Below are 12,967 nucleotides of genomic sequence, written 5' to 3' on the forward strand. Positions count from 1 at the left end.
ATATGAAAACAAATTTTAAGTGACAATTGTGATTTTTTTGAAGACCATTTTATTTATATAAAACTCACAAAAGCTGTTTTGATATCTTTTACGAAATTATTTTTTTATTTGATGAACAGCCTCAGTTACATGTCTTAAAATTTGACAAACCCTAAACACTGGAGTACTCATGAGCCCATCAGAAACTTTATTGTGTAGAGAGCAACAGTAGAAACACTGACAACTGAAACTTTTAAATGACACCACGGGTTTTTAATTCAGATTTCTACACACAGACAACTTTACTGCTTAACCTGATTCAGAATCCAGGGAATGGTGCGCTTGACCCTCACTGCTGCAACAAACAAACAAACATAATAACATGAGTTAGATTGACAAAATATTTATACTAAATGACATATAAGTTTTTTTCAAAGTGTGGAGATGTGTGTTTTACCTTTGGTTTCTGATTCTGGACAGGCAGGTAGAGTTTAAACTCTGCTGGGAGCTCATCCTCAGAGTACAGTCTGTCTGAGAAATACACTCTGCGTATTCGACAGTTAGCATGGATCTAGGATAAGCAACAGAAACAATGGAAGCTTTAGAGATTTTTGTAAATCAAAAGTTGTTGTTGGGGCTGTTTCTGTCTACTTACTTGCACTCGCAACGTTTCGCTGTAATTTGTTCCATATGCTCTTCTGGTGAAGTCTGACAGGTTGAACTGGATCTGGTTCCAGCCATCATCCAGTCTCATTGGCATGGTGCAGATAAAAGGCTTTACCCTGGTTGTGCTTTGATAGTTACTCGCTCGAAACCGTCGCCGAACATTTTTATCATCCAACACCTGAAATTTATTACCATACAGACCAAACATGAGTAACTTTCATCCTCAAACTCATGATGTATGTAAGTTTATTCATGAAGAGGTCTGGTTTTTCAAACAACCTGGACTTCAAAGGTGAAATACTTCTTGAGGTTCTTGATGATCATAACCAGAAAAGGAAGCTTGATGCCCAGTGTCTTCTTGGGGTCTGCAGGACATGTAATGTATGTGGTGCTGAAGGGAACAGAGACAATCAAACAACAGATGATGTGAGTAAATGGGGTTTCATGGCAATTATAACTTGACCTGAGCTGCCCATCATATGGACACTCACTCACCTGACGTTTGATCCCTCAACCTCCAACACCATAGAGTGAATATCATTGTCCATGACTCTCTTGATGTGGCCGTTCCTCACCTGTGATCAAAGAATATGCTTTATACAAAAGAAACCCACTCTCTCTCATGAGTAAGAATCTGTGCACAAGTATCACTTATTAGTGGGCGAGTTTTAAACAAATGCATTAGGGTGTCTATCAGCCAAAATAATAATAGCAAGAAATTGCAATGGAGAAATTTTAAACGAATGGGTCGAAACCTGAAAACATCAACAGGGGAAGAACTTGTGAAGACCAATGACAACAATGCCATGGAGAAACAAAAAATGTTCTATCTACTATAGCATATTAGCCACACTCTACTGACATTGTATGCGTCAAATTTAGCCAACGCGTCATTTTTATACTGCATGCACACTGGAATTTGATCTTCATACAACAAAGCTGTTTAAAGACACTTAAGCTCGTTCGGTTTAGCACTGCTAGGAAAGAGGCTAACCGTGTTACGATCATTATATGAATCAATGCTTACTTTCTTGTCCCATATTTGTAGAGGTTTGCTGCCGATACTGTACAGAATAGACAAAAATCCGCTCTGGAATGTGTTTTTAAACATGTTACTTGTGCGTAGATAATCCAAAGCCGAAGTGCACAAGTGGTTTGGTCTGTGAAAACTGTTGCTAAAGACAGTTTGTTGACAGAGTTGGTTTCCGTCCCAACCACGCTTTTTATATTCTTCTTCTTCTATTATTGAGAGCGGTTGGCAGACCAGCTTATGGGTGCATTACCGCCCCCAGCTGAACTGGAGTACAAGAAGAATTCAAATCCTCAATTCCAAAAAGATGGGATATTGTGTAAAATATACATATATAAAATCATGAATGAAATAATTTTTAAATCTCACAAACTTAAAACTGTATTCATGACAGCACATAGAGGACATACCAGAAATTCAAACCACAAAATTGCACCACATCTGAGGACTGGGTGTCACTCTTGTCTGATGTAAGATTCTAGCTGCTCAACAGTCCAGAGTCTTCCTTACCAGATTTTTTTACATTTATTATACACCAAGTGATAAAAGGTTTGGACTGCAGGCCAGCCAGTCAAAAATCCAGACTCAAAGGCATGCTGTTGTAATGGATTAGGTGAAGAATGCCACCTGCTGTACCATGCTTGCTTCTTCCTTGCTCAATCTAAAACCTTTCCCGCCCCAGTCACAGGATTTATTTAAAAAAAAGGGGGGATTTATAATGAAATCCCAAGCCAAAGTAATCACATTCGTGTTATCTAAGTAATTTTCTTGAACTGTAGAACAGGTGTTAAAGCACTTTTCTAGTTTAATCCTCGAGTACAATAATAGCATCACTGTCTTAAAATAGACTTTATAAAAACAACTGTATTTTAGAACTTCTTTTACCTTCTAAATCCAACTGAAGTGTCAAGTGGAACATCCTTCCTCTCTGTCTCCAGCACTTTAAACAAGCAGAGCCCGAGTAGATCTGACAAAGGTTTTAAATATTTAAACAAGCTGAGAAACATTCAATCAAACATTAGCCAGGCACTTTGCAAAATGAAGACACTAACAATTTGATACAGAGCAAAAACATCCCTTTCTAATTTTATAAGAACACAGAAGAAGATTCGCTCACTACAAGGGCCACCTCTTTACTGTTTGTCGGACACTTTGGCACACAGCTGCCCACACATGCAGCTGAACACAACAACACACACACACACGTACACACACACACACACACACACACACACACACACACACACACACACACACACACACACACTCACACACACACACACACACACACACACACACGTTTAAATCACTCCGGTTTATAGGGTGCTGCCCACTTCAAAGAATATCTGTGTCAAAATACAAGTCTCTTTGTCTCTCTTTCTGTGAGTGTGTGTGTGTGTGTGTGTGTGTGTGTGTGTGTGTGTGTGTGTGTGTGTGTGTGTGTGTGTGTGTGAGAGAGAGAGAGGGGGGGGGGGGGGGTGTGCAAGTGTGATGAAGCTGGCAGCTTTGTAGAAACATCTTAGGACACGGTTTATATTTCTTTGTCTGTTTGTTCTTTTATTCCTGCCTCTTGCTCTCTAAGTGAATCAGGTATATACATGGGGGCAAACAAAGGCAGAAAAGAACATATATTTTATTTCCTCTTTGGACCCTTTCAGTGCAGGACCACCTTTGAGATGGCTTTAAACAAACTTCATTGAAAAACTCGTTGACCGAAACAGTCTGTTCTACTTTTGTGTCCTCGCTTTTGTCTCAAAGACTTCATGTTTGATGAGTAAAAGACCAGCCCTTAATTTCTGTACAGCTTCTCTGTATTCCTTTCCACCCAAAGAAAATCCTCAATGTACAGATTTTTATCCAGTAGATTCACAGAAGTCAGTGAACACCTTGACACCAGCTCTCTTACTAACATGTCTTTTACCACATTTATTTATTTATTTACACCTTACATGTTTTCAAAATTACCCTGTCAAGGGCAGAGCCAGGAGGTGACCATGAAATCTTATCAGCCACCTTTAAATCTTTAACCATGATTTGCTATCTCAGAGACAGCACCTGGGGCACCTGGTTTATACTTCAGTGTTTAAACAAGGCTGTCATGAGGTACATACTTCTGTGTGCTTTGCAATACTCCTCCGAAACACATGAGGGCAGTGTAGTCTGTATGATAATGCTACAGACATGTACAAACAGGACTTAGCATTGCACCCATAAACTGTATAAAATATTGACGGAGTTCCTCTGATTGGGAAAGCCTGCGATCTTAATATCCTCTAAACCACTGAGTTAGAATAAAATTCACCCCCGTAATGTGGGTGCCAATAGTAAAATCAACGACTAAGACAGGAGACGTTTTTTGAACCTCACTATAAATATGGTTATTTCTGCTTTGAAAATGGCTTTTTTTGGCTTGGTGTGTATGTGACTTCCGGTACTTCCAGAGCCAGCCTCAAGCATTGTCTCATATTCTTAGACCACAGGTTGCTGCTTGATTGCACCTTGCACAGAAAATACACAAATGGAGCCTGCAGAGGGAGCTGCACTCATAGATCACGCCTGAGCAGTTGGGGATGTGGCACCTTGCTCAAGGGCACCTCTGCAATGTTGGAGTGAAGAGACCTTATAGGAGATGAAACGTATGGCCATCGTGCAGCATTTTCACATTATGCACATTATGCATATTGATCTACATGTATGTTTCTGTTTTCTTTGGAATATTTTATTTTGAAGTCAAAGTAGTTGTGATTACAGAATAAAGCCCATGTAACTTTGGGGTAACTCAATAATGCTGCGTTCCAGGCAACCCATAACTCGTGTTTTTTTCCACTTGTAACTCATGAAAGTGCACTAGAACGGCAGTGGAACTCATAACTTCCCACCCTTGTACCAGAACGTATGTGAACTTGTACCAGATCAATATACTCCGAGTTTTGACTTGTGATGTCACATCACTGCCTAAACAATATGGTGTAGCAAGATATTTCTCTAACGTTATTCATCTGTTAATACTAACGTATCATTGGCAGCTGCTACGACGTTAGCTAGTTTTCAGTGCATTAATCAATACAAAATATGTTTCAAAATAACAACAAATATTGTAAAATATAAAGTATAAGCCTCTGTTACCTTATGTGCCGTTTCCCTTCTTCTGTTTCACTCAAACAAGCAAGTTGCAGGCTCCTTTGGTGATTGAAATGATTAAGAATTATGCTTATGACATCTGTCCTGTTGGTTTGTTTACATACCAGAATTCCTCAAAGGTTTCAACAAGGAAATTTCCGAGTTGCGGGTTTCCTGGAACGCAGCATAACCTAATGACCATACCTTGCCACCCAAAGGTTCATGCACAAGTTTTGCCGCCTGAGTACAAAGAAAATGTACCACCGCCCCTGGTCAACAGCTACTTGTACTTTGCTTTTTGAACCAACCCACCCTCTCTACAAACCACTGTTTGTGGTTAAAGTATTAAAGGCTCGCTTCGACTATTCTTTTTCCTTGCTCCTGTTCTTTTTTTTTTCACTATTTTTTTTCTTGCAGAGGCTCAGAAAAAAACTAAAGAGATGAAACAGAGAAAATTGAGATAGAGTGTAAGATGAAGACAGCTGTGGAGTCGAAGGATAATGAGATGGCGAAGAGGGAAGAGCTCTTTCTTCTGTATTCAACTCCAGATTTAGCACTTTGGCTCAGAGGGAAACGTGTGGGGTGTCAAGAGATAGAGATAAAGGGGAGGTCCAACTTTGCGCTGCTTGAGGAACTGACCCTCTCCATTCAAGACAGTTCACATCATCGACACCTCTCTCCTCACCTTCTACAGTCTGCTGAATAAGGAGCTGCACACTTTTAGATAAAACTGTTGAGCCTTTAGGATTTCAATGTGAATCTACTGGTTGAGGGTTTTTCCTGTCTTCATAAGGTAGGTTTCAGAAACATGTTGTTAATCTGTTTTTATTTTTCTTTGAATGAACTGTATTTGAAATGTAAAACACATTTTTGTTCATTTACTCAAAGAGGTTGGTGGCATTTAATTCAATGATTCAGCTCAAAGTGAAAGTAAAAAATTTACTCAGTTACTCCTTTCATAAGTTCAAAAGTCTAACAGTGCATATGTGATCCAATTTTGACATTACGAATGTAAGTCCAGAGACTGAGGAGCCACATGAAAAACCTTTTTATGGACACGATAAGGTTACACAATGTGTGCAGGATCAGGAACATATAGAGGTCAGCGGGTATGTTTCTGTCTTTAAATCCAGACCCTCAGACATGTTTTATCCAACTGTCTGTTTGGTGATGAAGAGTGGAAAGACCTTTCTCGACAGGATCTTTAACAGACAGTAGTTCATCTGTCTCTGGTTTTGATTTTAAAAAAGGAGTAAAATTTTGTCTGTCTGGAAGTTAAATAAAAATCTCAAAGATGTGCGTTCAGAGAAAGTCGATTGGAGTGTTAGAGCATGACTGAAGACCACAAGTGATAAGTTTTAAAGCAATTAACTCATGGTTGCCGTAACACACGGTACTTCTCAACCAGTTACAGAACAAACATAGACCTACCGATACTTTCTAATGTAACTTTGCTTTACGTCTACCCACTACTTTGTTTTTCCCATTATTCACCCCCCTCTATATCTTTGGTTTATTTATATCTTCTTGTTTACAATAGATACGTTCACTTGAACCTCTTGAAAGTGCGCCACAGTTACACAGTAAGATTTTTAGAGCCTCCTCTTTTTAACAGGATGTTTCACATTCATCAAATTTATGGGACTGGTTTAACACAAACATATAAATCTCTTGTTAAAACCGCGGGACATGCTGACATGGTTTGCATTTATACTGTACACTGTGTTTAAACTTACACCAGTGGTTCAGTGTTGAACTTTGTTGGAAGTGTCACATCCTTTTAGAGAACATATGAAGATTGATTACTCTCCTCTACAGTGAGAGAGGATATTGTTTATGTGACCAGGTCTACTACAGTGTCCCCGTCTAGGATCTTTCTGCTGATGCTGCACACGTGTCATACCTCTGGCTCATTACTCTTTTTTAATGTTTGATCAGGAAGCTTGAATGTGTTGTTGCGACTGAGGCACTTTTTGGGGGGAGGCTATTGATTGATTGATGATTAATTGTCTTTATGTCAAATATGTAAATACTTAGAAAAAAGAAAAAAAAATCACCTGTAGGCATGGAAACATTTCAATTTACATGCACCAAATGAAGTAGAAAGTAGTAAAGAATTATTCAATCTGACCCTTTTATATAGGCCAACGGGGAGGATGTTAAAGGGGCTGTGAGGAGTTTGAAAGTGAAAGCCTCCCTAGATATATGCCTGATCGTAAAATACACTTTAAAATGAGATTATCAGCGCCATATTGCTGGTTACAGATTATTTTAAATTGCTACTTCTGAGCTTCCAGGTTGAGTTATCCAGAACACTGGACTGCTCGCTGCACTAAATATAAACGGCTACTAAACTACTTACAAACGTACAGTGTTTACTTGTTGTCATGTTAGCCTACAGATACGTCAGAGCACCTGGCTGCCGACGTCGCTAGCATATAGCTAGCTACTTTAACGTTTACTTGACGTCACGTTTCAAACCGTAGCACTACGTAACTGTACTGCACCCTTACCTCAGCGTGTTGTATCCAGTAAAAAGTCGTCTTGAATACAGAAAATTTGTTTCAATCCGATCTCTACTTAATTCCAGGACAAACACACACCTCACTAAAAGTAATTTTAACAGTGTGCGGATACTCCAGGCCACAGGGTGGCGACGGAGTGCAAACAAAACAGAGCCACCTCATAGCATCTTTAAGAATTCATTCCTCTGCAAACATGATAGGGTTCATGCTTTTATTTTAAATTCTTGCTTTGAGGTCATTAAATGAACTTCACAAAATATATTTAGAAAAAATAATCATTACATCTTTATACTGCGATCACATCAGCAAGGGAGTGCAATCAGGTTAATCACTGTGATATATATTAATAAGCATACCTTTAACACAAATATACTACACTCTGAAAATAATAACACCATCAATAGGAATTTAATTGAGTTGATAAAACATGCCTTGTATGCAGATGATGTTTTACTGCCCTAATAACATCCTCTTCTATTGTCTGTAAGGGAAAACAATAACATCAAACTCATTGGCTAAAAAGTAAGCATAAAGTTTACAGTCAGTGAGAAAAGAAAGCATCATGGCCAGGCTAAATAAAAGGTTATATCACACAGCAGATTTCGTATCAAAATTAGTTTCAGTAAGCAAGTGTGAAGAACAAATCTATACCAGCTTCTTGTAAGCTAATATGTCTTTTAGTTCATCAAGGTAAATTAATCATTTGATTTAGTCGAAACCTGCAAGGCTGGGTTCATTCCTCAACAGAGGCAGCTGTCTTGTTCTTTTTTTTAATTTACTAAGAGGTGTGACCATTTGAGAAAAATGGTTTGTGATTGGTCTGTCTTAAATCAAAGAAGCAGGGGGTTAAAGGTGGACTGTATGGTTGGCTAGGGCAAATAAATCACAAACTGGCACAACTCATTCATTCATGTCTGACCATATTTTCAGTTGTTAAACATGTTTTAAAACAACTTATTTGTGTTGTTTTTTCTTATTGACTCAGACACCAGCCTGTCATTAAAACTTCTTTTCCAACAAATGGAGACCAATCCTAGCAACATCAGCTCTGGGCCCGTCTCCCCATTTTCGACTCCTGATCCAGCAAACTGCAGCACATGGGATCAGCGGTGGGGGGGACCTTACTTGCACAGGTTAGCTCACCTGGATGTGCAGCTGTACCAGGACTTCTATGCTGTGTGGGTCTCTCTCATGGTAAGACCACCAACATAGACTAGACAATGATAGCCAACTTGATGATCAGGTAAGAAGGCTGGATAATGAAGTTGAAACTACACTCTGCAAATCTCTCTGCTGCAGGTGTGTAACTGTCTCATGCTGGTGGTCGGTGTGGTCCTCAACAGTCTGGCTCTCTATGTTTTCTGTGGGGCCTCCAGCCACTCCTCTGCCTCTGTGGTTTACACCATAAACCTTGCTGTAGCTGACCTGCTGGTGGCACTGTCCCTACCGGCTCGTATCGCTCTGTATCACAGTGGAGGCACCTGTGTGGCCTGCTCCTACGTGCACACCTTCAGTTACTTTGTTAACATGTACTGTAGTATACTGTTTCTGACTAGGTGGGTGGTTAGTCGTCAAATGAATGAATCAATATGTGCAAACAGAAATGTTATTGTGCTCATTTTGCTCTGACTCTCTTTGAACAGTATCTGTGTAGATCGATACCTCGCTGTGGTCCATGCATCCAGCACTCTGCATCGCTGCAGGACCCAAGGAACAGCCAAGTGTGTCAGTGCCACAGTTTGGTTCATTGCAGTTGTGGTCACCTATTCTTTCCAGGTATAAAAACACACAGCGAACACTACATAACCAGATAGAAAAAGGGGGCTTGATTATATTTTAGCATTAGATATATATATTTCTTATCCCATATTCTAGTGGATTAACCATTAAAGAAACAGGAGTGTTTTGGTAGCTAACTATATACTGTTAATTTCAAGTAGTGGTGGCAAACACCTTACACTGGGTGCAAAACAGACTTCTAAATCTCCCTGTTTACATATAAACTTTTAGAAATGTGAAAATTAATAAATAGTTTCTACAATATCCCTTTCTAGTCTTTCTTATCCTTTCATTAAAGACATTGTTGTATTGCTGTCAATAATCCATGCAGCCAGTAGTTTATTCAGTTCTCTGCAGGCTTAATTACAGACTGAGTTCCTCCTTCCTTTTTATTTATTTATTTATTTATTTATTTATTTATTTATTTATTTATTTATTTATTTTGTATTATTTTATTTTAATCAATTAATTAATTAATTAATTAATTAATTAATTAATTAATTTAGCTATCTATCTATTTTATTTGGGGGGGGGGTGTCACAGTTCAAATTAGTCAAAGATCTTAGATTCTAAACCTGTGATCGCCTATGGCCATTGGTAGTACCAGGGTCTTGCACGTCTTGGATTTGTTCACTTAACCTTTAGCTGTGGCTTTGGACAAATTCTTTGAAGTCCATAAAATTGCTGTGTTTTTAGTTATTTTTGCCAATTTTACCTGTGTTGGACAGAAAAGCCGAAGAGAGAGGAAATGTAAGGAGTAGAAAGACAAAACGGTTGAGGCCAGGAGTCCAACCATAACCCACTATAACCTTTGTATTGTACATGGAGCCTATGCCTGAACTACAGGGCCAACTGTGCTGTGTGCATCTTCTAAAAGCTGTTTGATAGTTACCCTCAATATTTTTTGACTACTTACAAAAGTGTGATAGAGCCTGCAGGTCATTTTTTGGTCAAAATACTGTTAAAAAAATCACAATGATAATAATGAGAAAAAGAATATTTAGATCTTAATGTGTTTGGACTCTCTCCTCCTCTCTACAGACCACAGCACTGGGCTTCAGCTCCTCCTGTGTGCTCCTCCCTGCCCTCTTCTATCTCACCATCCTTGAGTTCCTCCTCCCCCTGCTGGCTGTGGTGGGCTTCACCCTACGTGTGGCCTGTTTCCTCTCCTCCAGCCACGGCTTGATGCCCCAGCAGAGCCGGGCGAGGAGGGCACGGGCTGTCAGGCTACTAGCCACCGTCCTGGTGGTCTTCACTATCTGCTTCACACCTTTCCACATCCGACAGGTGTTGGTTCACTTCCGGGTCCAAGTCAAAGGAGAGGAAGGGCGGGGGCAGGGGGCGGGGCATGTACTGGCCTATCACATCACAGTCACCCTGAGCAGTTTGAACAGCTGCCTGGATCCAGTGGTTTACTGCTTTGTAACCGACAGTTTCAAGAGGGTGTGGAGGTCAAGGAGGAGGGGAGTGAGGGAGTGGGATGGGGAGATGGGCCACACAAGCATGGGAGAAGGAGAGAGGCATTCAGTTAATGGTACAGCACTGGCCATAGCTCACAGCGTGGCCACACTCACACTCACCAGTACTCCCCTCTCTGCAGCCCACATGGAACAGTCCTCTCAAAGAGAGGTGACCACCTGTACACCTTTAAATGGATCAGTCTGAGGAGACACCTGGAGAAAGGGAGGGCGGTTAGAGAAAGAGATATTTCAATATTTCAGAGATATTCAAGATCAGAGGGAAAAATGGACAAAAAGAGGTATTTTTGTGGTAGAAGTGACTTTAAAGCAACTGTTCTGTGTAGTCATCATTAGGTTGTTATGATGTAAACAGATTAAAAACGGGTTCCCCAAAAGGAACTCTGGAGTCCAAGAGACTGCCCTCCTTTGATGGCCTCTTGAAGCCTGCCAGCTATCAAGTATCCAAATGTTAACTAAACCTTACAGCAGAAATAAATTATCATCATTATGTAATTTTTTAAATTTTATATGACTCACCTTTGATCCACACAATTTTAAGTAATATACAGTTTAGGTAAGGAGTGGCCAACCAGTCAGAGACCAAGAGCCACAAAAATGACTGTGGTACTACAGAGAGCCACATCACACACATGGTCTTACAAACACACTTCCTCTCACACATAAACGAAATGATGTAAAATGAAAATCAATACATTTCCAAATTTCAAAGCAAGATTTATTGTGTTTGTGTGTTCAAATTCGTATACTAGAGAAGAGAAACTGAAACTTAAGTATCAATCCCAACTGATCCTGACGTTGGCATATATATATAAATATATATAAATATATATATATATATATATATATATATATATATATAATGACACGTCTCTGAGATTTTCAATAATAAGAAGCCACCACAGGCTTTTAAGAAAATAATACATCATGTATCTTGCTTTGGACTGTAAAGATGAATGAATAAAATACACAGCAGCTTACAGTAAATTTAAATGTGTATTATATGTGATGTGAGATGTGACTGCTGAAATGTGGTGCCTTTTTTCCTTAACATTTTTAATTTATGTACAGATTCACTGTGATCAAAGCTGCATAAGTCAAGGAAAAGACAGAAAAAAGGCAGTGTTATTGATTTGTTAAAGGGCCCTGGTGTCGTGTTGTGTGCCTCCAATTTTCTCTTTGTATCCTTACTATAACTGTCTGACAAAAGTAATGATAGATGTAACTGCTCATTTCAAAGATTATTTGTATTTTTTTTTTGTCTTTAAGAGCAAGCAGAGAGCTGATCAATGCAGAATGTATGTATGTATGTTGGACTATAAGTTATGAAAATAGCATAAGAACTGTACTCTTATCAATATTATGGCACAAGATAAGATGCGTTTATTTAGATCAAAAATCCTCACACATGTGACAGAAGTTAATCAGATCTGATCATTTGGAGAGAGAGGTTTCTCTTTACCTCCCAGAGACTGGATGCACAATTTTTTATATATATTAATATAAAATACTTCATGAATAGAATTAGTAAAAAAAAAAAAGATACACATTCTTTTCCTCCGCGCTCTATGGCCTCTTTCCATCACAGGGTGGTGCTGTTGTTCAACATAAAAATAACATTGTGATCTAAACTAATCCCACACTTTACAAACTGATCAATGTAGAAATGGAGGGAGTGAAAAAAAATAAATCACGTGGTCAGATTCTACATTCAAATGCTACTTTGCAAGGTAACTCAAGTAAAGTGGCAACACATTTTAATCTGATGAGCTTAACTCTAAAAAATGAAGATTTTGACCAAGTCACCATATTTGTTAGAAGTATCAGAAAAAGTCAATACTATACATGAAATGCAATGGTGGCCAAACTCATCACCACACCATGAAGCAGTGTCTATGGCCCTTTATGTCAGAGAGGCAGTTGTGAAGCCTAATAGCTTATATTGTAATGCAAATAAATTCATATTCCCTCTGCTGTAGCTGACATTGACAATAAAAAACAACAGCTCTTAATTTAGGGATTTTTAGGTTTATTTAAATCACTCAGAAAAAAAATCACCTGAAAAATTAATACATTCCTTTTGTTCAAACAAAACAAATTATATCAATCAAGTACACTAATAATAATGATTACAAGTGCAATCATACCTACAATAACTACCATTATAAATAAAACTACCAACATTAAACATCCACCATACTACATCAGGGGACTGGAGGGTATGGCTTATCTAGGGGCATGGCTTATTTCAAAAGAAAAGTCAAGTAAATTAAGGTTATACATCCAGTAGGCCCAATTCAAGTCAGAACTCCCATCGACTACATATTTGTGACACAGAAGATCAATTGTGCAGAATAATAGCTGCCAAGGAAAATACTTTGATTAATTCC

The 12,967-nt window shown here is 38.8% G+C and overlaps 2 protein-coding genes across 3 annotated transcripts; one reads left to right on the forward strand and one right to left on the reverse strand.

The window, feature by feature from the left end:
- Positions 1-109: 109 nt before the first annotated feature.
- On the reverse strand, positions 110-1,895 carry LOC141803098 (cilia- and flagella-associated protein 20). 2 transcript variants are annotated; one of them, XM_074686988.1, is made up of 6 exons: positions 1,673-1,895; positions 1,141-1,220; positions 925-1,036; positions 635-823; positions 437-550; positions 110-331 (listed from the first exon to the last, which is right to left on the reverse strand). In XM_074686988.1, the coding sequence occupies exons 1-6, from the start codon at positions 1,754-1,756 to the stop codon at positions 329-331; spliced, it is 582 nt and encodes a 193-aa protein (XP_074543089.1). In that variant the 5' UTR covers positions 1,757-1,895; the 3' UTR covers positions 110-328. The 2 variants fall into 2 exon arrangements, with proteins under 2 accessions (XP_074543089.1, XP_074543088.1); XM_074686987.1 differs by having other exon boundaries at positions 112-334.
- A 6,445-nt stretch (positions 1,896-8,340) lies between these two features.
- LOC141803317 (G-protein coupled receptor 20-like) lies at positions 8,341-10,764 on the forward strand. The gene is made up of 4 exons (XM_074687280.1): positions 8,341-8,514; positions 8,620-8,876; positions 8,964-9,096; positions 10,141-10,764. The coding sequence occupies exons 1-4, from the start codon at positions 8,341-8,343 to the stop codon at positions 10,762-10,764; spliced, it is 1,188 nt and encodes a 395-aa protein (XP_074543381.1).
- The last annotated feature ends 2,203 nt before the right edge of the window (positions 10,765-12,967 follow it).

Source organism: Halichoeres trimaculatus, unplaced genomic scaffold, assembly GCF_033239565.1.
Source record: "Halichoeres trimaculatus isolate MK-OKI-2021-1 unplaced genomic scaffold, fHalTri1.1 fHalTri1_scaffold_14, whole genome shotgun sequence".
Taxonomy (NCBI): Eukaryota; Metazoa; Chordata; class Actinopteri; order Labriformes; family Labridae; genus Halichoeres; species Halichoeres trimaculatus.

Bases quoted from the DNA above. Each gene is read 5' to 3' on its own strand.
- LOC141803098 (XM_074686987.1), bottom strand. From the start codon at position 1,756: ATGTTTAAAAACACATTCCAGAGCGGATTTTTGTCTATTCTGTACAGT. The intron at 1,037-1,140 runs GTGAGTGAGTGT...TGTTCCCTTCAG, and splicing joins GTTGAGGGATCAAACGTCAG to CACCACATACATTACATGTC. The intron at 824-924 runs GTTGTTTGAAAA...AATAAATTTCAG, and splicing joins ATTTCACCTTTGAAGTCCAG to GTGTTGGATGATAAAAATGT.
- LOC141803317 (XM_074687280.1), top strand. From the start codon at position 8,341: ATGGAGACCAATCCTAGCAACATCAGCTCTGGGCCCGTCTCCCCATTT. The intron at 8,515-8,619 runs GTAAGACCACCA...TCTCTGCTGCAG, and splicing joins CTGTGTGGGTCTCTCTCATG to GTGTGTAACTGTCTCATGCT. The intron at 9,097-10,140 runs GTATAAAAACAC...TCCTCTCTACAG, and splicing joins TGGTCACCTATTCTTTCCAG to ACCACAGCACTGGGCTTCAG.